The sequence below is a fragment of the Elgaria multicarinata genome, chromosome 10 (genome assembly GCF_023053635.1).
Source record: "Elgaria multicarinata webbii isolate HBS135686 ecotype San Diego chromosome 10, rElgMul1.1.pri, whole genome shotgun sequence".
Lineage (NCBI taxonomy): Eukaryota > Metazoa > Chordata > Lepidosauria > Squamata > Anguidae > Elgaria > Elgaria multicarinata.
The window spans coordinates 9,350,808-9,376,470 of NC_086180.1; the positions used below are offsets into that span (position 1 = coordinate 9,350,808).

At 45.5% G+C, this 25,663-nt stretch overlaps 1 protein-coding gene across 2 annotated transcripts in view; it reads left to right on the forward strand.

Moving 5' to 3' along the window:
* CTNNA2 (catenin alpha 2) overlaps positions 1-25,663 on the forward strand; it is a 695,903-nt gene that overhangs the window by 595,664 nt on the left and 74,576 nt on the right. For both annotated transcript variants that reach the window (XM_063135156.1, XM_063135157.1), the window contains exon 12: positions 21,795-21,946. In XM_063135156.1, the coding sequence (XP_062991226.1) occupies positions 21,795-21,946 (152 nt within the window). The remainder of the gene's footprint in view (positions 1-21,794; positions 21,947-25,663) is intronic.

A 25,663-nucleotide genomic window follows, 5' to 3' on the forward strand; every position in this document is an offset into this window, starting at 1 on the left:
AATACACTTCTATGTGAAAAGCAGCCCGGTTCTGCTTGAATTAGAACAATTGTATCTACAGTAACAGCAAACATACACCGATTTGGCTTCTTTTTTGCCCTGTTTTTGGATAGGGTGAAGTGAAAGTTTGGTGCTTTGAACACTTTTGGTGCCAAAAAGGGAGTTTTCGGGGAACGTTCTCCCCTTTGTCTTTTGGTGCTGTTTCACTCCATAGCTCTCTGATTTGCTGCCCCTCTTGAAAGCTGCCTTAAATTTGTTTTTCAATTTCAAAGGTGGGTTGTTTTTGCTGTCTGTGTAGTCCCAGCCAATCAGGGCTCATGCGGCTACCATAATAGCATTATGACACCATATAGTTAATCAGATTTATGTTTGGACTCTATACTGTTAGTTTTACCCTACCCTGTGCCTGCTTGCATTCTCTTCCCCTCCTTATTGCTTTACTATGATTTTAATAGAATGTAAGCCTATGCGGCAGGGTCTTGCTATTTACTGTTTTACTCTGTACAGCACCATGTACATTGATGGTGCTATATAAATAAATTAATAATAATAATAATAATAATAATAATAATAATAATAATAAATTGCAAGGCCAACTCAGTGTGAAAGCTTCTTGCCCTTACTCTGTAATGGTTAATGTTTTTGGCATACTTTGTACAAATAATCCTCCAAATGGGCACCTTTCACATTTATTATTATTATTATTATTATTATTATTATTATTATTGGCAAAATGCAGCTTCTTCCCTGTTTCAGGTCAGCAGTTATATATAACTTCTCAACACCCTCCTGCAAGGCAGGATAGGGTGGGATCGGAAGAGTTGTATCCAATGTTAGTCTTACTTACAGTAGACCCATTGAAATGAATGGGGCCTAAGTTAGGCCTCAGCTAAACCAGGGGGATTTACAGCGATGCTCTCACAATTTTATGGTCGTGAGATCGTCGCCCTGGTCTACATGCAGCGTGCGACATTGCGCCCACCATTTTGGTTTTTTTGTTAAAGCGGATGGAGTGCACGAGCGCTCATGTGAAAAATAGTAAGTCTTTTTTAAAAAATTACTTTCCCCGCTCCCCCCCCCCATCCTAAGGAGCTCTGCGCCCCATGTGCGGTTCCTGGCTCCTTGCATTTACTCGTGAGGAACTGGGACAAACCATGATGCCAGGCCACACGTTCCATGGTCTCAGGATCAGCCCATGACTGTGGAAAAAGCAGGCTAGAAGCATAGGGCGAGACCCCGGGGAAAGGGAGGGATTCCCCCCTCCCTGCTCCCAGGATCCCCTGTGCATCATGTGAATGCACAGGGATGATTCCGGGGCGATCCCTGGGATATCGCCCCATCTAGCTATGGCCTCTGACTAACATTGGCTGTGACCCATTGGATTCAATCCCAAATCTACCACATTTCCCCCAGGACCTAAAATCAGATTGTAGACTTCAACCCAGACCTCTCACTTTGAGATTTAACATCTGTGATGCTGAGGAATGGTTTTCAGCATGTTTTGTACCTATTTTGACATAGCACTTGGTATTTACAAAGGTAGCTTTTTGAAACGATCCCATAGGTGCATGTCCTTGGAGAAGACACATGTATCTTCTCTGGAGATGGCCCCATGAGTCAGATTGCTAGGGAGTGAAAGTTTGTGAAGGGAGTGAGGGAGATTCTGTACACAGAGAAATGTTAAAAACTGAGGCTATTTACCTTGGAAAAGAAGAACAAGGAGAAAACCCAGGAGAGGTGAATAAGGGACACAGCATGCGTGAACATTTGCATATGCCTTTGTTATTGTTAAACTATTCTTCAGTTTTTCTATGAAAACTCTGAAGGTCTAAACTACCTCTTCAGAACAAGGAACAAACAATGAGTTTATTTCCAGGTGGTTCGGCATTGAATTTTAACAGTACCGCAAAGGTTAGCTACATTTTCAAATCTCTCATAATCCCATTAAATATAATTTTTAAAAGAAGTTTATCTTCCTGCACAAGTATGTGTGCTCCCTCCATCTTTCCTACCCTTCATCTCATAAATCAGTGATGTTCAGATGTGAAACAAGCCTATCTTAGGAGGTGAAGCTCTGAGACGTGGGAATCCCACAAGAATAATTCAGGTTCTAGTTTAGGGCTTCCAATCCCAACTAAGGTCTTTCCATTGGCTGATTTCTAATCTGCTATGTTTGAGATATACTTCTATTCATCCAGGCATTTCTAATCTAGGCCGTGAATATTATACCCCAGGTTTGCTGTCCATTGCACTGAAATCTGGAAGCTACATAATTAGTCATTTTTGTACATTCCCAGCTACGTATTTCAACCTGAATTCCACTTTTGGTGGACAGCGCATGTGCAGATTTGTTAGATCAATGTTCTTTTCACCCAAGGACGAGATCCAAACAGCCCTTAAGCACGACTCCACCATTCCAGCGACAGAGGGTTCAAAAGCGCTTTATTGATTAGTAATCAAGGCCTGGTCTCTTCAAAAGGGAGCAATCAGACCAGGCCTTGATTACTAATCAATAAAGCGCTTTTGAACCCTCTGTCGCTGGAATGGTGGAGTCGTGCTTAAGGGCTGTTTGTTAGCATAACCACCTCCATTTTTGTGGAGGTGGTTATGCTAACAGATTGATCCAGTGGCAAGTGCAAGCACCTCTACATTTTTGAGTCAATTGAGCCAATATACTCATGCGAATTCCTTCCTTGCTTCCTTGTCCATGAAAGTCAGGAGGCTGTATACCCCTCCAGTTCTTTGTATGGATTGCAACTAGGGGTGTGGAATGCCTTGGTCCTGAACCCCGAATCTGAGTCAGGACCGGATTGGGCCATCTCAGCCCGAAGCAGCTTTGGGCCAATTCAGACCAATGGCCAGCTGCTGCTCCTCACCCGTGGGACTTTCCTGAAGCCTCCACTTGCACCAGCAAGCTGCTCATCATCCAGAAGAGCCACCATCTTTAAGGAACCTTGGAACTGCCCCGTCCCACTTCAGATTCGTTCTGAATCAAAAGCAGGCCATCTGTTACAATTTCCCAGGCATGAGGCAGTTTTAATAGCATCCACTGTTGCAAACTATGGCAGCTGTTCCTAGAAGACTGGCAACTCACTGGCATGAATGGAGGCTTCTGGTAAGTTTTAATTTTTGTGAACTGCCCAGAAAGCTTCGGCTATTGGGCGGTATAAAAATGTAATAAATAAATTAAATAAATAAGTTGCCCCATGTGGGGGACAGCAGCTCTCCAGGACTGGGGGTGAGTGGGAGGGGAGGCAGGCAAGCAGGAGGGTAGGGGAGTCCCGTGGACTCCTGGTTGGCCATGCACACAAGAAAGTGCAACAAGCAGAGCCGGTGCCAGACTATTTTGCGCCCTAGGCAAGGTCAGCTACTTTCACCCCACCCACCCCCAAAAATGCCAACTTTGATTTTTAAGAACAGATGTTTCCTGGAAAAAGTAAGAAGCACAAAACTTGAAACTGCTAAATTTATTTTAAAGTGCAAGAAATACGTCATGCCAATTAGAGCAAACAAATTGGAAAGGAGCGTCTATGGGTCTAAAATGCATTATTTAATAGGAATATCACCTCCAAATCATCCCCCCAACTCACACCCACACGCACACCCACACACTCAGCATCACTCACTCCAAACAAACACATGCATGAACACATGCATTAATTCAAAGACCCCATGCACCCCATTCACCCATACATTCTCTCTCTCTTCCGGGCACATTCCGGAAGTCCGAATGTGGAGCTGCCCCACCCCCACCCCAGCGTCCCTGGCTTGGCTTAGGCTGGGCGGGCGCAGGGCGCCATCTTGCCCACCCAGGCCCAGCTGAATCCTCGGGCCGGGCCAGCTCTCAGCCAACGGGTGTGAGTGCTGTGCTGTGCCCGGTGCCCCTCTTAGCTTGGCGCTCTAGGCAGCCGCCTGAGTGGCCTCTATGGTAGCACCGGCCCTGGCAACAAGCAACCTGCTTCAGATTGAGAACCGATTCTGAAGTTGGCTGGGGCAGTTCCGGGCCAATTCAGAAACTCTGAATCTGCTTCGGAGGTGAATTGGGGGATAGGGCTGTGCACAGTCCCAATTGCAAAGACACTGTGGTTCAATGGCACATCATCCCGATCGTTTTGTGTATCCCTGATTACAAAACACACATGCCCACAGGTCTTGATCTGAACGCACCTGTATTTTTTTACGACGTTTGCCTCTTTAAAATGTGGATGCCCCGATCCTTATCTGTTCAGTTCGAGAGCCACATGTGTAAACTTTAGAATTGCAAGCCATACCCACGGAGAACACATCTTCATTTTTTCAAAGAACGAGGAAATGTTCTACAGGAGACGTCGTCTTACATTTCCTCAGACCTTTGGTCCGTGGAACTTCGTATTGTCTCGTCTGATTGGCAGTGGCTCTCTGTGGTGAAGTTTCAGATCCTTCTAGCTAGAGATAGGGGAAGCATGAGAATTTCATTTTTCGCCTTCAAAACGTCCGAGCATGCTCCAGTCGAAGCCCCGAATGTGAGCGCAAACACGTGTCCGCCGAAAATATTCGCACATTGACGAACACGTGCTCACATCCATGTCGTTCTCAATTCCCTGTTCCTTTTTGCAAAAATGTCTTCAGTAGGCTGAACCAGCCCTGCTTTAGTCTATGGAAGGAATTTGCACCTATTAGGAAATTTGTGCACGTTTGGGGGAATGTGTGCCTATTTGGGGAGACATCCACAAATCATAGAATCATAGAATAGCAGAGTTGGGAGGGACCTGCAAGGCCATTGAGTCCAACCCCCTGCCCTGTCATTGTTGCTTGATTTGCACACATTGCAGCAATTGCAAAGAGCAATGGGAATTGAGCCTGAAATGAGTGGTGAGACAGTTTTCGGAGAATCCTAGGAATTCTCGAACATCGTCTGTTCGCCCATCCCTACCTGGCGATGCCTAGGCCTGAACCTGGGACCTTCCAGATGCAGGGTAGATTCTCTACCCTGGAACCACAGCCTCCCAGGGCTTTCTGCTTACCTTCATTGCCGACTGGCTTTATGCAGACCTGTTTCCTTTTCATTTCGCCAAAACAGAAGCTGCCTGCTGCCAAGAAAACACTGAATCTTTTGTTTAATCTTAATTACAGCTTGGAAGTGGTCCCCAAAATAGCAATGCTTATTCCCCATCTTTATCTCCCTTTCTTTTTCTCACCCTGTCAAGGTTTAGACTGGAAGCTCCTCAAGGCAAGGACTTATTTGGGGGTGGGGGCAGGGGGGGAGTTAACTTACTCTGCAAAAAAAAGAAAAAGCTGCGTAGATTGATGAGCTATTGAAATGAAGACGATCAAGGCGAAATTGAGGTTTCCTCTAAACACAACCGAAAAAGTGATACTGATCAATCTTGCGTTGCACAAACTATGCTGATTAGAACAGGAATGAGGAAGCTGTGACCGTCCAATTCCCAAGATGGGGGATTCTTGGCTCAGCAATACTACAAACGAGAAGGATCTTGGAATTGTTGTAGATCACAAGCTGAAAATGAGCCAACAGTGTGATGTTGTTGCAAAAAAAAGCAAATGCTATTTTGCGATGCATTAATGGAAGTATAGCTTCCAAATTGCACGAAGTACTGGTTCCTCTCTATTTGGCCCTGGTTAGGCCTCATCTAGAGTATTGCGTCCAGTTCTGGGCTCCACAATTCAAGAAGGATGCAGACAAGCTGGAGCGTGTTCAGAGGAGGGCAACCAAGATGATCAGGGGTCTGGAAACAAAGTCCTATGAAGAAAGACTGAAAGAACTGGGCATGTTTAGCCTGGAGAAGAGGAGATTGAGGGGAGACATGAGAGCACTCTTCAAATACTTAAAAGGTTGTCACACAGAGGAGGGCCAGGATCTCTTCTTGATCCTCCCAGAGTGCAGGACATGGAATAGCAGGCTCAAGTTAAAGGAAGCCAGATTCCAGCTGGACATCAGGAAAAACTTCCTGACTGTTAGTACGACAATGGAATCAGTTACCTAGGGTGGTCATGGGCTCTCCCACACTAGAGGCCTTCAAGAGGCAGCTGGACAAGCATCTGTCAGGGATGCTTTAGGGTGGATTCCTGCATTGAGCAGGGGGTTGGACTCGATGGCCTTGTAGGCCCCTTCCAACTCTGCTATTCTATGATTCTATGATCCTATGATCCCTGGCCAGTGTCTGTGATGGTTGGGGACAATGGGAATTGGAGCCTGACTACGTCTGGAAGGTGCAGATTCCTCACCCCTGGTTTAAAACACAAAAAGAGGCCTGGCGGATGCGAACAAAGCATCCAGTACAACCTTCCAAGCTATATGAAGGCTTTCAGTTCCATCACGCATAAGCTACGTGTGCATGCACGCCCTACCCTCAAGCATCGTGCATGCTCAGCTAGCTCAGAGACCTTTGCACATTGAGTGTGAAGATCTGCAAGCGTGTTCCACTGAATCCTGCATGGCCGACAACCCTGATCAGGTGGGGCTCCTGACCGTGAGAGCTGTGTAAGGACATTCCACCATCCGTGCTTACAAGCCACTCTGCAGACCTTTGCCCTCAATGTGCAAAGGTCTCTGAGCTAGACAGGCCTGTGGGATGCTTGAGGGGCAGAGCATGCATGCTTGCACATGTCCCACCCACCTTTTAACCTCACACATGATGTAGGGGAATGCCTGCCTAGGGCTCCTGCTCTGCACCATGGCCAGTTCAGGTGCCCCTGGGAAGTCCTAAGCCACAAATGGCCCTTGTACGTTTTGCCTCCTCCCCCTCCCCACCGCAACTACTATTCGGTGGCATTCTGCCTGTGAACCCAGAGGTTCAATTTAGTCACCTGTCATGCCTAGCCCTGCTCCCCCTGGGTTGGAAGAAGGCGTTTCAGGTGATCAATCAGAATCAGACTCTGAAGTAGAGGAGTTGGCGCCAGAAACTGGCCAGCCTACACCAGTGGGGGAGGTAGCTCTCATGGGCTCTTCACCAGCTGGGAGTGAACCTTCTCCAGAGCTTATCTCCTCAAGGGCAAACAATACACAGTCAGTGGGAAGCCAATATTCTTCTGAGGGGGAGAGCATAGAGAGGTTAGCTGATCCTAGAGTATGCCACAGACTAAAATGAGCAGAGCTAAAGGAAGGCAAGAGAAAGTCAACCCGGCTGGCATCCCGTTAGAAGCTGCATCACAACTAGTCTCTCTGAAGTTAACGTGTCTTGGGAAAGGGCTTTCCATTTTTCTTGAAAGGATAATTGTCTCGCTTAGTTTGCATAGTTTTGCCTAGGGGAAATTTCCTAGAGATTAGACTCCCTTCAGGTGGGAAGAGAGGTTTATTGCTTGAATAAAGCTTTGTGGATTACTTAGCAGGCCTCGTTATTGTCTCCCAAGAAGGCAGGAGGTTTTGAGAGACACAACATCACCATAGCTACTAGCTGTCCTCCACAAATTTGTCTAGTTCTCTTCTAAAGCCATCAAGGATTCTGAGCAGCACCACATCTAGTATTCCGTAAGTTAAAGTCTATATTTGTCCAACGCATCTCTCTCCCCCACCTCTCTCCCCCATTCCTACAATGTTCTGGGAGAGGGGAAAAAACACTAACATACAACTGGTCCAATTTGCAAGTTTTGGCAAAACACAGCTCCCCAAAACTGACCTGGACAAAGCTACTTGGTCTTTAGTGTGAATACAGCTGAAATAAGAAAATATATTCAGAGTGGTGTTATTTTTTTTTGAACTCCTGTTAATTTCTAATTGGCCAGCTTTTGAGCATTTGTGATATATGTGAGCATTGAAGACATCCTAGATTAATTGCCTATGTCATATCGTGTAATGCCATTATGGCACTACTGTGAAAAGCATGCTTTCTCTTAATTATGCCCATAACAATCAGGTACGACACGTTGGAAATTAGCTGCATAAAGCTTTTTTATTTTGGATTTAAGTGTAATAAAATCTTCATGAAATATTTAGAATCCTCTGCCAGGAAATTTACAGTCTTCCTAGAATGAGACTTTGACAAACACTCCAAGCTAAATACGACGTCATGTTCAATTCTTTCTTTCTCCCATTATAATTCAGTAATGAAGGCATCTTTTGACTCTGCAGTCTTGATAACCAGTTGGGTCTATTTCTGTTTCAAATAATTACTTTCCCATATGGCCAGTATTTTTCCCCAGAGAGGAAATTTCCTATTTTGGAAAACACCAGTTGGAGGTAGAAAAGAATTCCTTCTGAACTAACACAACTCACTCCAAAATTCTGTGTGGTGCTATGCCTATTTTCATGGGGCTTGGTGTGTATTCTGTTGGGCTTGGCTTTTTTTATTTGTCTTTGAGTTTGGTTGTCCCTTTTGATTTACCTCTACCTTTTTATCTCCTGCCTACATACACATCAAATGCTATTTTGAGAAATATTAATAAATGCTGTGCCTGTTATTCCCTTACCTTTGTACTTTACATCCTGAATTACTGCAGTGCCTAAAAAGGCACTTTGGGGATTTGTTTATAAATTGAAAAGTAGAGTAGAGATTTTTAAAATAAAATAATAATGGTACTCTGTGGTGTTGTCCCAGGGTATCCCGTGTGCTCAAATGCCTATCCAGCGCTGTTGCCTGATCAGTGGTATTCATTTCAAAGGGAAGAGTAGATTTACGTGCACCGAAAATACTCATAGAATCATGTTGTTGGAAGGAACTTCAACATAAATCTTGTCTAACCCTCTAACAATGTAGGAAATTCAAGTCCTGGGGACTTTGTCTTTTGAATGGCAGCACACACACACACACACACGCACACCACATATGTCACATACTCCAAATGTGACAAAAGACTTTTGATACTGAGAAGAGTTTCAGAAACAATTTGTCTATAGTATATTAGCCTGCTGTTTATCCGGGAAGGGGGGGGGATGTCAAACAATCCATTCAAAGACCTTGGGCATGTCAAAAGTGGCTCTTTTGATCAAATATTGGAGGTGAGCTGAAATTACTCACAGATGGGTTTTCTTTTGTAAAATAAATGAATAAATAAAATTCAGTAGTGCCCAAAAAAGATTTTATTCACGTGCCCTTGATTGCCCTTAGTGACTCATTATATAGTTAGATCTGATTATCTTTGTAGTGTGGCAACTTCATCCCATTTGGTGTGTGATTTGATTGAGTGGAATAAAAGGAAAGACTTCTCACAGTGCATAGTTATTATTATTATTATTATTATTATTATTATTATTATTTATATAGCACCATCTATGTACATGGTGCTGTACAGAGTAAAACAGTAAATAACAAGACCCTGCTGCATAGGCTTACATTCTATTAAAATCATAGTAAAGCGATAAGGAGGGGAAGAGAATGCAAACAGGCACTGGGTAGGGTAAACAGGCACAGGGTAGGGTAAAACTAACAGTATAAAGTCCAAACAGCATCAAGTTTTAAAAGCTTTAGGAAAAAGAAAAGTTTTTAGCTGAGCTTTAAAAGCTGCGATTGAACTTGTGGATCTCAGATGTTCTGGAAGAGCGTTCCAGGCATAAGGGGCAGCAGAAGAAAATGGACGAAGCCGAGCAAGGGAAGTAGAGACCCTTGGGCAGGCGAGAAGCATGGCATCAGAGGAGCGAAGAGCATGAGCAGGGCAATAGTGTGAGATGAGAGAGGAGAGATAGGAAGGAGCTAGACCGTGAAAAGCTTTGAAGGTCAACAGGAGAAGTTTATATTGGATTCTGAAGTGAATTGGAAGCCAATGAAGAGATTTCAGAAGTGGAGTAACATGGTCAGAGCGGCGAGCCAAGAAGATGATCTTAGCGGCAGAGTGGTGGACAGAAACCAACGGACTGATGTGAGAAGAAGGAAGGCCAGAGAGAAGAAGGTTGCAGTAGTCTAACCGAGAAATAACCAATGCATGAACAAGAGTCTTGGCAGAAGAGACAGACAAAAATGATCGAATCCTGGCAATATTATACAGGAAAAAACGACAGGATTTAGCTACTGCCTCAATATGAGGAATAAAGGAGAGCGAGGAATCAAATATAAACTCTGGAAATCACTACCACAAGATGCGTTGATGGCCACAAATTTGGATAGTTTTTAAAAGGTATTGGACAATTTCATGGATGATAAGGCTATCAATGAGTACCAGTGTGATGGCTATGAGATCCCTCCAGTATCAGAGGCAGTAAGCTTTTATACACCTAGTTGTTGGGGAACATGGGTGAGAGGGTGCTGTTGCACCATGTCCTGCTCGTGGTTCCCTGGTTGACAGCTGTTTGGCCACTGTGTGAACTAGGTGCTGGACTAAATGGACCTCTGGTCTGATCCAGCATGGCTTTTCTTATGTTCTTATGGATAAGAATTTAATTTTCCTTTGTTGTTTGCTAGAACTTTTCTCATTCACACTTCCAAGTTTGAATGAAAGCACATTTTTTTTGTCGTGATGAGGCTTTCTTGCTTCCAAACTTGCAAAAAATGTACACTTTTTAGAAACTGCATTTTGGAAATGTACTCATTTTCACATTTTAATCAGTGGAGAGGAAAGTGCACATTTGGGTTTGCACTACAAACATGTGCATTGCGATTCACACTTTTCCCAGTCGAACAACAAGACAAAGCTTGCAATCGAGCACAAATGTGAGACAAACCAACTGTGAGGTGAAGCTCAAAGAATCTCGGAGAGATTGAGGATCGCTGGTTGTACCATCCCTGATTACCGCTATGGCCATTTCTACACCAGCCCGAAAATCCAGGATGGTCAAGGCTGAGTCCCTGTGCATTCAAATGATGCACAGGGACTCCCAGGAGGAAGGAGGGACGAGAACGAGTTCCCCCAGGCATAAGTGATCTTGATAGGCTGGAGTGCTGGGCTGAAAACAACAGAATGAAATTTAATAGGGATAAATGCCAAGTTCTACATTTAGGAAATAGAAACCAAAGGCACAGTTACAAGATGGGGGATACTTGGCTCAGCAATACTACAAATGAGAAGGATCTTGGAATTGTTGTAAATCGCAAGCTGAATATGAGCCAACAGTGCGATATGGCTGCAAGAAAGGCCAATGCTATTTTGGGCTGCATTCATAGAAGTATAGCTTCCAAATCATGTGAGGTACTGGTTCCTCTCTAGTCAGCCCTGGTTAGGCCTCATCTAGAGTATTGCGTCCAGTTCTGGGCTCCACAATTCAAGAAGGATGCAGACAAGCTGGAGCGTGTTCAGAGGAGGGCAACCAGGATGATCAGGGGTCTGGAAACAAAGCCCTATGAAGAGAGACCGAAAGAACTGGGCATGTTTAGCCTGGAGAAGAGAAGATTGAGGGGAGACATGAGAGCACTCTTCAAAGACTTAAAAGGTTGTCACACAGAGGAGGGCCAGGATCTCTTCTTGATCCTCCCAGAGTGCAGGACACGGAATAACGGGCACAAGTTAAAGGAAGCCAGATTCCAGCTGGACATCAGGAAAAACTTCCTGACTGTTAGAGCAGTATGACAATGGAATCAGTTACCTAGGGAGGTTGTGGGCTCTCCCACACTAGAGGCCTTCAAGAGGCAGCTGGACAACCATCTGTCAGGGATGCTTTAAGGTGGATTCCTGCATTGAGCAGGGGGTTGGACTCGATGGCCTTGTAGGCCCCTTCCAACTCTGCTATTCTATGATTCTATGAAGTAGGGTGACCATATGAAAAGGAGGACAGGGCTCCTGTATCTTTAACAGTTGCATAGAAAGGGGAATTTCAGCAGGTGTCATTTGTATATATGGGGATTCTGGTGAAATTCCCTCTTCATCACAACAGTTAAAGCTGCAGGTGCCCTGCCCTCTTTTAAATCTGGTCACAGTATAGCTTCAGTATAGCTCCTGCAGCTTTAACTGATATGATGAAGAGGAAATTTCACCAGGATCTCCATATACACAAAGGACACCGGCTGAAATTCCCTTTTCTATGCAACTGGTAAAGATACAGGAGCCCTGTCCTCCTTTTAATATGGTCACCCTATATGAAGTACACCCTGGGAAAATCTGATTCTTCCCACAGTCTCGGGATCATCCTGAGACTGCGGGAGGTGTGGCCACCCATCCCAGCTTCTTTCCTCCTCCTTGCAAGTACAGGGAAGGAACCAGGCTGGGATATCATGAGATCCTCCCCATCCTTCCCTGTACATCACTATGGTGTAGAAAGGGCCTATGACTAAATCAGAACAGGATAAGAAGGAGAAACATGGCTGTGAAGGAGCCACCACCAAGACCAAAGCAATGGTGGTGCTGAACAGAATGAAAAGCAGGTGACTCTTCAAATGGTCTCTATTTTTATTGATTGATTGATTTTGCAGAGAGGGGATTTCTGCCACATCCAAACTGTTGGTTTCTGTCACAGGTAAAACTGAAAGGATAGCCTTTAATATGCAATGGTTCCTTCTGTTCTGCCAAGTTCTTGGTCTCATTGCACAGAATGCAAAAGCTGCTTTTTTTCTTTAATGTTCCCCTTTTTATGCACATATTTTTAGGATGCCAGCAAAGCTCTCATGCCACCTCAAGTAAATAATCCCTTTAAAATATTCAGTCCTTCAGCTTCTTATTGCTGTGCCTTGGGCTGCAATTTCTGTGGTCCTCTGCATATGACTAAGCTAGAAGACCATAAAACACGCGGACCTTTTTTTTCCTTCTGTTGCTGCTCAGCCTCTCAATTTCCATGCATTTGAGTATGTAGATCAAATGTTAGGCCAAGAGCACCTGCTGCAAGGGGTTCTGTGTTTGGAGAAGGGGATTTTAATTGAGCTAAGAGTGTGGGCATTGGGAAGGATATTGCATGTTGCATGTCCTGAAGAAGAATTTCCCATCAGATTTATGAGACTGTAGAATAGCCTTGTTAAAGAAGCAAGGCAGTGTGAATGATAAGAGGGGGAACGTTGATGGATTGGATGCATTTAACTCTTTAGTGTCAATAACACCTCAAGTAGCTGGCAGAGCTCCACCATGGGAAGATGAAATGAACCACAGATATGGAGCACAACGGACCCTACACACAGAAGGGTTTCATGTTGCAGTACCAGCACTGGTCTTCATGGAGGCTGGGAGAATTGAGAGGAGTAACAGAGAAGAACCAAAACATATTTGATTCTGGGGTGCATAAAGAAGAGGGGGATATATATTCTCCATAGGTATTGGGTTGATACAATGAGGAGCAAAATTACATAGTATATTCTATTGAGGTAGATTCAGGTTGAACACCAAGGCTTAATCTACACCAAGCAGGTTATAGCACTATGAAAGTGGTATATAAAAGGCTGGAGCCACACTACTGACTTTATAGTGGTATCCAGGTGCATTGCAGGATCTACACTACTGCTTTATAGCGGTATGGAAGTGCACTGACAACTGTTGGGGCCCATTGACACCTACCATATACCGCTTTCATAATGCTATATCCTGCTTGGTGCGGCTCCTGTGTTTTATTTGGGGTGACCATATGAAAAGGAGGACAAGGCTCCTGTATCTTTAACAGTTGTATTGACAAGGGGGATTTCAGCAGGAGTCCTTTGTATGCATGCAGCCCCTGGTGAAATTCCCTCCTTCATCACAACAGCTAAAGCTGCAGGAGCTATACTAGAGTGACCAGATACAAAAAAACTGCTCTTCTCTCTTAAAAAAAAAATGGCCGCTGCAACAGGCACAATTCCCAGGACGTCGCATGGCCCATGTGGACTGAGGAGGAGGATCTCACGATCAGCATATTACGAGATCCTCCCCGCTCCCTCCCATAATGTAGGCATGCCCTAAATAAAATTAAGGAAGGTTTATTCTGCCAGGCAAGAAGCAAACACTGCAAAACTGTTTTTACATTCCTGTAGCTTCAGTTGGGAGCATCCAGAAGTTGAGCACAGTGGGTGATTTTCATCCAGGAATTATTATTATTCTTTCCCCCGTTTCCAAAATGGCAGGTGTCAACAAGCTGTGCACATCAAATTGAAGGTGCCTCTTTGAAGGATGCACCCACTGAGGCATTAGAGAGCACATCAGTAGAAAGAGGGAGAATTAATTTTATTTGGGATAGATTAATTCCTGTAACAGGCTTCACTCACTGGAGTCAGGCTTGGAGCAGACCGCTCAATATTAGAGCTTCTCCTGCTTCGCTTTGAGCAAAGTGAGCTTCTCAAATTGGGCGTAAAGTTCAGAGAAGTGAAAGGAGGGAGGTCAGAGTTGCTGCCACTTTCTTCTTCCAAACATAAAGAAGGGGCCTCCTCAGCCCCACCTGGATTTGTTTTTTTCATTATTATTTAAATAAGACAAATGTGTTTGTTTCCCCTCCTCCCAAAACAAGTGAATATGTGTCATCTGCTTTAACCATCTTAGCACAATATTCTGATCCCATTAAGGTAATGCATCTTTTGAAAAGCATTTGTTAAAGGGCAAAGAAGAGGGTGGGGGAGGTTAAGTACATAGGCTGCTTTTGTTGCCCACCGAGTCTGTAAGTCTTTATTGCAGCGTAATTTTCGACGTTAGTGTGTGGATTAAAACTTCTTCTTTTATCCCACTTGGTTACATCCTGCATGACTTCAGTTTCATGGGGTGGAATGGTGATGGGGGGGGCGGAGTTTATTTATTTATTTATTTATTTATTTACAATACTTATATACTTTTTTCCCCTATATTCTGCTACCCATTCAAAATTTTGGATGTACAAGATAAAATAAAAACAGAAAAAAACACTGTAAAATAGATTTTAAAAGAAGCGTAATGTACTGTGAACCGTGGCTGGTCATTAAGGAAAGCCTTCCTGCAGGAGGCATACAACTTCCTTCAGGAGGCGCCAAAAGGAATACAAAGTTTCCTTTTGGCAGGGAATCCCACAGGAGGGGGGCCACCACGCTGAAGGCTCTTCCCCTGGTGGACTCCAAATGGAGGATGGATCTATGTGGAACCACCAGGAGCAGGCCCTTGGATGACTTCAGTGACCGGGCAGGTTGATAGTGGAGAAGGCGCTCTCTCAGGTATCCTGATCCCAAGTTGTTTAAGGCTTTGTACACAAGTTGAAAGAATACAGTGACAGAAGGATGTTTGTGGTTCTTGATGCATCACAGGAATAACTGCCCCTAGTTTGCAAATGTATTTGCATTTAACCAGGTTGTAGTTGATCAGATTCTTTACCCTCCATCCTGCTTTAATTAGTGTGTGTTACGTCGTATCATTTCTTCATTCACTCCCTGACATTTTTTGGGGAAGCTTATTTAAATGTGTCTCTCAATCAAGGCAGGTGATCATTTTGAAATGATTGTACATGTAAAAGGAGGAGCAGGTACTTGGAGGCTGGCTGGCTGGCTGGCTGGCTGGTAACTGAAGCCTGGACGTACAGAGAGTAGGGACATATTCATTGCCCCCAAATAAGAAGAGGAATTGCATCACCCAGAACAAAAACAAAGAGGACACAATTGGACACCGACGTGCATAAGATGTGCATCTGCAAATGTATATACATAGGTGCAATTTTAGATACCGTAACTGTCTTTGAAATAGAAATACGTCTTACAGTAGTGGAGGAGAGTGACCGGGTGACCTGCTAACTACTAATGGTCAACTTCAAGGCCCCTCCCTGCCCTCTCTCCTAATGGTTCGTTGACTCTAAATCAGACTTGGAGTGGACACCTCTTCAAATAGAGGACATCTTCATGTAGACCATCGTCTGTCAACTCCCCAAAATAGAGGATTGTCCTCTTCCAAGTAGGATATGTAGCCATCCTAACTGAGAGGGAGAGCTGATACTTTATAGCACTCCAATAACTCCTGATGTGTGTCCTCCACCCCACCCCACCCCGTATCATCTGACTTCCCAAGCCAGGAAGCTGATGGAATGGCTTACAGTCCGCTCTTCCAACTAGCACCTGCAGTGAGCCAAGAGCCAGTATCTGATCCACAGCATCCTTGTTTGAGCCCTGCAGCACTTTACAAATGATGATAATAGGCATTTGCTTAAAACACATTGGGCCTGTTCAAACAACATATTAAGTAGGGGTATGCACGGACCCCCCGCTCTGCCCCGCGGGCCGATCCGAAAATTTCGGGTCGGCCCACTCCGCTTCGCGCCGCTCCGCTCATACTCTGCTCCTCTTCGCCGCGGAGCTCCGGCTCCGAATCGGAGCTCCGCAGTGGAGGGGAGTGGCGCCAGGTAAGGCCGGTAGAGGAGGGCGGGAGGTTTACCGGGCCCTGCCACCATCGCCGCCCGTGCGGCGACGGCAGCAGAGCCCGGTAAGGGACCAAGGGGGAGGGGGGCCTTACCTGCCTCCGTCCGCGGTCCGTCGGCATCTTCAATTGAGCCCGCGGTTCAACCAGGCCCAGACTTCCTGGTTGAACTGTGGGCTCAATTGAAGACGCCGACGGACCACAGACGGACGCAGGTAAGGGAGAGGAGGGCAGGGGGGGGGGTTACCGGGCCCTGCCGCTGTCGCCGCATGGGCGACAGCGACAGGGCCCGGTAAACCCCACTTACCTTTCCGGCGGAGCTCCAGATCGAGGCGAAGGATCCGCCTTCACCTCGATCCTGTTCGCCATGCTCCGCCGGCCCCCCAATCCTCTTCGCCAAAGCCTTAAGGGCAGGTGAAGCCCCCCGCTCCGCTTCTAATTCGCCGGTCCGATTAGAAGCAGAGCACATCCCTAATACTAAGCCATGGTTAGCTTGCTAACCCTTTTGCAGAAATCTGTTAGTGAATGTGCTCAAACCATGGTTGTGTAGCCACCACAGTTAGGAATAATTCACACAACACACTACGTTATGGTTCACACAACACGCTAAGCCATAATGTTCAGCTCAAGATGCTTAACCACCATGGCTTAGTGTGTAGGGTGACCCTATGGAAAGGAGGACAGGGCTCCTGTATCTTTAACAATTGTATTGAAAATGAAATTTCAGCCGGTGTCATTTGTATATATGGGGAACCTGGTAAAATATCCTCTTCATCACAACAATTAAAGTTGCAGGTGCCCTGCCCTCTTTTAAATCTGGTCACTCTAGTATAGCTCTTGCAGCTTTAACTGAAATGATGAAGAGGGAATTTCACCACCATTCCATAGTCTGGTGGTGGCTCCTAGACTATGGAATGGTCTCCCTGACGAGGCACGCCTGGCACCAACGCTGCTATCTTTCCGGCGCCAGGTTAAGACTTTCCTCTTTGCCCAGGCATATGGCGACACATCTTAATCACATCTTAATTTAAATGGTTTTTAATGCTTTATGTGTGTATGTTCTGTGTTTTAGAATTATAAATTTTGTGTACTTGTTTTATCTTAATTTTAGAATTTCTGTAAACCGCCCAGCGAGCCCTGGCTATGGGAGCGGTATATAAGTGTAATAAATAAATAAATAAATATACAAATGACACCTGCTGAAATTCCCCTTTCTATGCAACTGTTAAAGATACAGGAGCCCTGTCGTCCTTTTCATAGGGTCACCCTATTATTGTGTTGTCTGAACAGGGTCTTAATCTTTGCACTATCTCTGGAATCCTCACAACGGCCCTGAAAGATAGGCCGATGTTAACATCTCTCTGTTGCAGATGGGAGGGACAGGTGAGGCTGAGTGGTGATGGCTTGCCTAAGGACACCTGGTGAGTTCTTGGCCCCTGGACTTCTTGGGTTGGTGCTCCATCTCCTAGCCATGATGTGATAATGTAAACAAGGGCTGTGGCAGGGTTGACAGTAGGGTTTCAGCCTCAGCTCCTACACCCGCCTTGCACAAATGCTCAGCATCAGCCCTGCATACAATTAAGTGTTGGGCAAACGATTTCCATTTCAAAAGGATTGTTCACAGCAATTAGCATTTCCATGCTAAGCAGCCTTCTAAGATTCCCCCCCCCCCCGCTTTCGCTGGTACAAAAGCCGTAGAAAGGCCTATATATTGCTGAAATAAATATTGAATGCGCCCATTATGCATATATTCATAAAGTATGTATGTATGCCCCCACCATTAATACTGGGAATTGCTCACGTATAGCCATTAGCATCTTTCATGTTCTACAGACTGCCGGAATTTAGAAACTGGTTGCTCTCCTGTGTACTTTAAGGCATCCCGTGTGTCAGGTTTTAGCACTGTAAGGAAGAACCGTCTTACACATTCATGGTGAGCTACATGATGGTTGGCAAGTTAAAATGACAGTAGGACATTAGGTGGGTCCTTTTGCCACAAATTAAGGCTACAGGGCTCTATGACTTCGAAGCTGTCATCTTCCAGGCATGCTGTTGAGTAGCCAAGGTGACCTACGACCCACTCCGAAAGAAACCAGGACTACAGTCCGGCAGACAAGTGGCCAAACCTTGATCGGGGTGGTGTGCAGGCCTTAACTGATAACATGAGCATTACAGATCCTGATGGCTATGTGCTACCTCCAGTCTCAGAGCCAGTAAGCCTATACATCAGTTGCTGGGGAACATGGAAGGGGAGGGGAGGATGCTGTTACACTCCTGTCCTGCTTGTGTAGGGCGAAAAGGGAATTTCAGCAGGTGTCATTTGCATACATGCAGCACCTGGTGGTATTTCCTCTTCATCACAACAGTTAAAGCTGCAGGAGCTATACTAGGTTTTTGTGAACCGCCCAGAGAGCTTCGGCTATTGGGCGGTATAAAAATGTAATAAATAAATAAATAAATAAATAAATAAGCCTTCACTGTTGTGATGAAGAGGGGTTTTCACCAAGTGCTGCATGCATACAAATGATAGGGTGACCATATGAAAAGGAGGACAGGGCTCCTGTATCTTTAAGAGTTGCATTGAAAAGGGAATTTCAGCACGTGTCATTTGTATATATGGAGAACCTGGTGAAATTCCCTCTTCATCACAGCAGTTAAAGCTGCAGGAGCTATACTAGAGTGACCAGATTTAAAAGATGGCAGGGCACCTGCAGCTTTAACTGTTGTGATGAAGAGGGAATTTCACCAGGTGCTGCATACATACAAATGACACCTGCTGAAATTCCCTTTCCAATACAACTGTTAAAGATACAGGAGCCCTGTCCTCCTTTTCATAAGGTCACCCTACCTAAAACCCTGCTCCCACTCATCTGCCCTGCTAATCTGACATAGGGAAAAGGTTACATAGGGTGACCATAAAGGAGGACAGGGTTTCTGTAACTTAACAGTTGTATTGAAAAGGGAATTTCAGCAGGTATCATTTGTATATATGGAGAAGCTGATGAAAATCCCTCTTCATCACAACAGTTAAAGCTGCAGGAGCCCTGCCCCCTTTAGCTAAAGTGACTAGATATAGAAGAAGGCCAGACTCCTACAACTTTAAACGTTGTGATGAAGAGGGAATTTCACCAGGTGCTGTAGGCATACAAAATGACACCTGCTGAAATTTCTTTTCAGTGCAACTGTTAAAGATACAGGAGCCCTGTCCTCCTTTCCATATGGACACCCTACAAATGATACCTGCTGAAATTCCCTTTTCAGTTAAAGCTGCAGGAGGCCTGCCCTGCTTGCTACAGGTCCACGGACGTTGGGGCAGTCAGCGATTTATGAGGCACCACTCGCCATGCTATAGGGAGTAACAACTTGATATATTCCCTGAATTTGGGAACAATTGAGTCAGCTCGCATATATTTTCTTTTTCCAAACAAACTTACCTGAATTGAAGTCTTTAACGAGCTATGTTATCAGGCTACTGAAGAAGATCGCAAGTCGAAACGCGTTTGGCCTTCACTTACAAATATTGTGGAGCAGATATATTATTGTATTATTGTCGTCTGTATATTTCTTATCTTTTGAATATGCTTACAAAAAGTGTTACACATTTTATTCCTTTTTTGGGTGTTTTTTTAAAAATAAAAGATTGCTTTTGTTATAAGTTTATTGTTTCATTATTTCCTTAACTTTGTAGCCACTCATTGTTTAACTTTTGTTAAAGTGAGCACCTGTTGTTCATACGTTTCTGCATACAAATGACACCGGCTGAAATTCCCTTTTCTGTACAACAGTTAAAGCTGCAGGAGCCCTGCCCTCTTTTGTATTTGGTCACTCTAGCATTGCTCCTGGAGCAAAAAGGGAATTTCAGCAGGTGTCATTCATATTCATGCAGTACCTGGTGAAATTCCCTCTTCGTTACAACAGTTAAAGCTGCAGGAGCCCTGTCCTGTTGACCAGATACAGAAGAGGGCAGAGGTTCTTCAGCTTAGCTATTGTGATGAATAGTTATTCATTTATTTATTTATTTATTGCATTTCTATACCACCCAATAGCCAAAGCTCTCCACCAGGTGCTGCATGCATACAACTGACACCTGCTGAAATTCCCTTTTCAGTCCAACTGTTAAAGATACAGGAGCCCTGTCCTCTTTTCCATATGGTCACCCTAATATCAGCTATAGACTTAGGTTTATGATTAGTGAATGCCTTTGTTTCTTGGGTGGATTTTGATTTATTACTATGTACGCTCTTCTTTTCGTTGCCTTTATTTTGTTAACTTTATTTTGAAGTAAAATAAAATTTCATGGTACAAAAGACAGAAAAGAAAAGAAAACGGTTCTCTGCCTGGCTGTTGGGGTGGGATTGGGATCACATTATTCCAATGTGACTTGCAACAACCTTGATGTTATCAGCATTCCCATATTGCAGACTCAGAACTGAGGCTGACAGAATATTGTCTTGCTTAGGGTCATGTAGGCCATGGCTAGACCAGGCCTTATCCCGGGATCATCCTGGGATCATCCCTGTGCATCCAAATGACACACAAGGGATCCCGGGAGCAGGCAGGGACGACCCCTCCATTTGCCTGGGATAATCCTTCGGTTTAGCTAAGGCCGGAGTGAGTTTCGAGCTGAGGTGAGTTCAGAAGCAAATATTTCCTGACTCAAAGCTGACAGCCTTAGCTAGGGTAGGGTGACCATATGAAAAGGAGGACAGGGCTCCTGTATCTTTAAAAGGAATGTAGAAAAGGGAATTGCAGCAGGTGTCAATTGAAGAAGGTGAAATTCTCTCTTCATCACAACAGTTAAAGCTGCAGAAGCCCTGCCCTCTCTTGTATCTGGCCACTAGTCTGGCCACTACACTAGCTAGTGTAGCTTTAACTGTTGTGATGAAGAGGGAAGTTCACCCTCTTCAATTGACACCAGCTGAAATTCCCTTTTCTACATTCCTGTTAAAGATACAGGAGCCCTGTCCTCCTTTTCACATGGTCACCATAAGCTAGGGTGACCATATTTGGGAAACCAAGAAAGAGGACACTTAGTGTGTGTGTGTGGAAGCAGCTTTCTGAGTCCTGCAGAAAGTACGTTATTCCCCCGCCACCTTAAAGAACCCGATTGGAGTGGAGGAGGGGAAAGGATTTCATTCTGCACCACCACCATCCACTCCAATTGGGGTGGGTCCAATGACCCACTTTCCCCTTTAAGACCTCAATTGGAGCTCGGGGTGGGGGAATGATGTGCCTCAAGAAAGCATGTCATTCCCTCCTGCCATGCTAATGGCAGCCTTAAAGGGGAAGATGTGTCATTCCAGGACATTATTGAAAATTATAGAAAATCCCCCCTGACACCATGGAAAGAACAAAAACCAGGACAAATCCGGGGAAATCCTGACAGTTGGTCACCCTACCTTAGCTGTCGTGCCACATCTTCGTTGGTTCTTAAATTTGTTGTCATGTAGATTCTCTGAAAGGATAGAACAGGACAGTTTTCCTGCCTTCAGAGTATTACGCATTTACTCTGTTGCTGTAAAGCTGTTTTGCCAAAGAACGCCATACCCTGACGCTATGACAGCGGCATGTTCCGGGCCTGTTGGAAAGTATTTATGCCCCAGGGCAAGGGAGGAAGAAAGAAACGTGCCATGAAAGGGGCCCAGCGTTCTCACTGCCTTTCATTTGGTTTAATCTAGTTATGCCACGTTTTGCCGAACAAGTGGAAGTTGCTATTGAAGCCCTGAGTGCGAACGTCCCACAGCCGTTTGAAGAGAACGAGTTCATAGACGCCTCCCGCTTGGTTTATGATGGAGTTCGCGACATCAGGAAAGCTGTTCTCATGATAAGGGTACGTAAGGCGCCCAGGGAAATGAAGACATTTCGTCCTAGAGGGAAGGTATCACAGGAGGCAGAACGAACGTAAGAGCAGTTTAGCATTTGCACTCTTTTGTCAGCTGCAAGATTTTGGGGACAAATCAAAATAAATAAACCTCTTTTTTTAGGTTTATATCCTTCCCACAGGACACTCTTTTGTCTCACAACATGCATGTGAGTTAAATTAAGATGAGAGAAATATAAAGACCCTGAGCCATAAACTAGGGATCTCACGACTTGGAACTCAGCTCCCTGGACTATTTTTGGGATTGTGTGTCTTTGGGCCCCACAGTCTTCTTCAGGCACAGAAGGGAACAAGGATGGGCAACATCAGCCCCTTTGCATTATGGAGCCTCTGGATTGGCCAGGGCTGGTATGACTGCTGGGATCTTAGACTTCAGGCATCGCAAAGTCAACAGAACTAGGTATCAGACTACAGCTTCTCTAGTTCACCTGCTGACATCAAGTACCTTCTGGATCCAGATATGCGGACACCTCCTTACCAATCTGGCCCTGGTAGAAGATCTCCCCTATAGGTACTGATCAGCTCCATTCCTGCTAAGTAGGTTTGCTGCCACGACATGGACCTTCAGCCCATGCCAGCATCTGGGCACACCTGGGCAGAGGTGGGACTGACATTTCCCCTTAGAGGTGACATCATTTGCATTCCCAGCACCTGAGAACATGGCCATCACTTCCCCTTTTTTAATAATGAGAAAACTAAGTGGCCCTAGTTGTAGAGGAAGATAAAAAGTCTGGTAGATTACACAGAGGCAAAGAGCCAATGTCCTAGGAGGTCCTGGTTTATCTAGATGCTGGAGATAAATTGACTTCTGAAGCCTGGGTTTACTTTTCCTTCTTGCATTCTCACCAGTGACAACTCAAGGGGAGCAGGTAAAACCAGGCTCCAGAAGTAGTACATAAGATGCCCTTTTAGAAAGAAAACATCTTGCACTTCTATAAGGAGTCCACGCTTTTTGTGTGCGTGGGCACATTTGGCCTGTTTGGAATCACTCTTTTAAAGCCACAGTTTCCTGCTCCAACACCCATTTCACAGAAGGCAAATAGATGAAGTGCAGAGGGAAGGAACAAAGCCACAAACAAAGAAACCTGGGTGCAAGGCAGAGCCACAAATGAAAAATCACCCATTTGCCCCCAGAAAGCACAACACCACACCTATTTCTCCTAAGGTAAACTGGTGATGCTCAGAGAAGCACACACCCCGAGAGAGAGAGAGAGAGAGAGAGTACAGACAACACTCCCTCCCTTGTTCCTCACCCCCACCCCACACCTGGCCTCCTCTACCACTCCACAACTTACCCTTTCCTCTTTTTCCTAAACAGCTGGGCATCTTCCAAAATGAAGTGCTGGGCTGCAGCCCCCCCCCCCACCATTTCTATTTTCTAGGAATGCCTCTGGGGTCCATGTGGGGCCCAGAAGCATCCATGGAAATAAAGGTTTCCCTTTATAGCATGGAAGCCTCTGAGTTAAAAATAAAAATTGAAACCTAATAAATAACAGACACTCTTACAGCAGTCCTCCCAGGCACATTTATCCCCACCGGCACCATGATGGAGATCCCATTCCGCCACCCATGAGTTTTCTAGGGAACCATCTCCACATCTCCCAGCCTCTTCAACTCATTCTCCATCTCTGTACCACTTAGTTGGGCACCTGCCAAGGGCCCATACCCTGGAGGGGGCCCACGAACAAGAACCCCTTGGACTTGTTCATTCCCTTCAGTTTGCAACCTGCTTGTTCACCTCTCTCTTACTCTGGTGGCAGTGGTGAGAAGAAAGAGCAGTAGATGCCACTACCTACTTGCTCACTGGCTCTGTGCCTGTCCATCATGCAAAGGGGAGCAATGATAAGAAAGAGGATGAGGAGCGAGAGCAGCTCTTGGCCATGGTGGAGAAGGTAGACTCACTGAGGACTTACAGTCAGGAAGTTTTTCCTGATGTCCAACTGGAATCTGGCTTCCTGAAACATGAGCCCATTAGAATCATAGAATCATAGAATAGCAGAGTTGGAAGGGGCCTACAAGGCCATCGAGTCCAACCCCCTGCTCAATGCAGGAATCCACCCTAAAGCATCCCTGACAGACGGTTGTCCAGCTGCCTCTTGAAGGCCTCTAGTGTGGGAGAGGCCACAACCTCACCAGGCAACTGATTCCATTGTCATACTGCTCTAACAGTCAGGAAGTTTTCCCTGATGTCCAGCTGGAATCTGGCTTCCTTTAACTTGAGCCTGTTATTCCGTGTCCTGTAGTCTGGGAGGATCGAGAAGAGATCCTGGCCCTCCTCTGTGTGACAACCTATTAAGTATTTGAAGAGTTCTCTCATGTCTCCCCTCAATCTTCTCTTCTCCAGGCTAAACATGCCCAGGGTTCAGTCCCTCTTCATAGGACTTTGTTTCCAGACCCCTGATCATCCTGGTTGCCCTCCTCTGAACACACTCCATCTTGTCTACGTCCTTCTTGAATTGTGGAGCCCAGAACTGGACGCAAGTGCAGGACATTAGTCCATGTGCTGCACTCTGGGGGGGATCAAGAAGAGATCCTGGCCCTCCTCTGTGTGACAACCTTTCAGGTCCTTGAAGAGTGCTATCATGTCAGTCTTCTCTTCTCAAGGCTAAACATGCCCAGTTGTTTCACTCTCTCCTGATAGGGCTTTGTTTCCAGATGCCTGATCATCCTTGTTGCCCTCCTCTGAACACGCTCCAGCTTGTCTGCATCCTTGTTGAATTGTGGAGCCCAGAACTGGACACAATACTCTAGATGAGGCCTAACCAGTGCCAAATAGAGGGGAACCAGTACTTCATGCAATTTGGAAGCTATACTTCCATTAATGGATCCCAAAATAGCATTTGCATTTTTTGCAACAACATCACACTGTTGGCTCATATTCAGCTTGTGATTGCATTAGATATCTGCATATAAACCAACCTTATTTATAAAATAATAATAATAATAATAATAATAATAATAATAATAATAATAATAATAATAAATTTCTTACCCGCCTCTCCACTTGGATTGAGGTGGGGTACAATAGTGAATATAATACACATTAAAAACTGATTAAAAACATAGCATACATGATTAAAAGAATCCTTAAAACATACTAAAAACTAGGGCTGTGCTCCGCTTTGGTTCGGAGAAGCGATAGTGGAGCGGCCTGATTCGCCTCCGACAAAGGCAGAGACGGATCGGGTCGGGGGGGCTGCTGATCGAGGCGAAGCGGTTCACCTCAATCTGGAGTGCTGGACGCAGGTAAGTGGGGGGAGGGGGCCTTACCTGCCACCACCGCTGCAGTCCGTGTGGCGATGATGATGGAACCAGGTTAAGGGGCAGGGGGGAGGGTTGCTTACCTGTGTCTGTTGCGGGCTTCAATTGAGGCCCCATCTTGAAGCCAAAAGAGGCCACGGCCTTCTCTTCCGGCTTGAAGCCGGGGCCTCAATTGAAGCCCGCGATGGACTACGATGGACACAGGTAAGGGGGCAGGGGGAGTTGGGCTTACCTGGCTCTGCCACCGCTGCCATCCATGCGGAGCCGGTGCTAAAGCCAGGTAAGGGGGCAAGGGGAGGGGGGCTTACCTGTGTCCGTCATGGTCCATCGTGGGCTTCAATTGAGGCCCCGGCTTCAAGCTAGAAGAGGCCGCGGCCTCCTCTTCCAGATTTAAGCCGGGGCTTC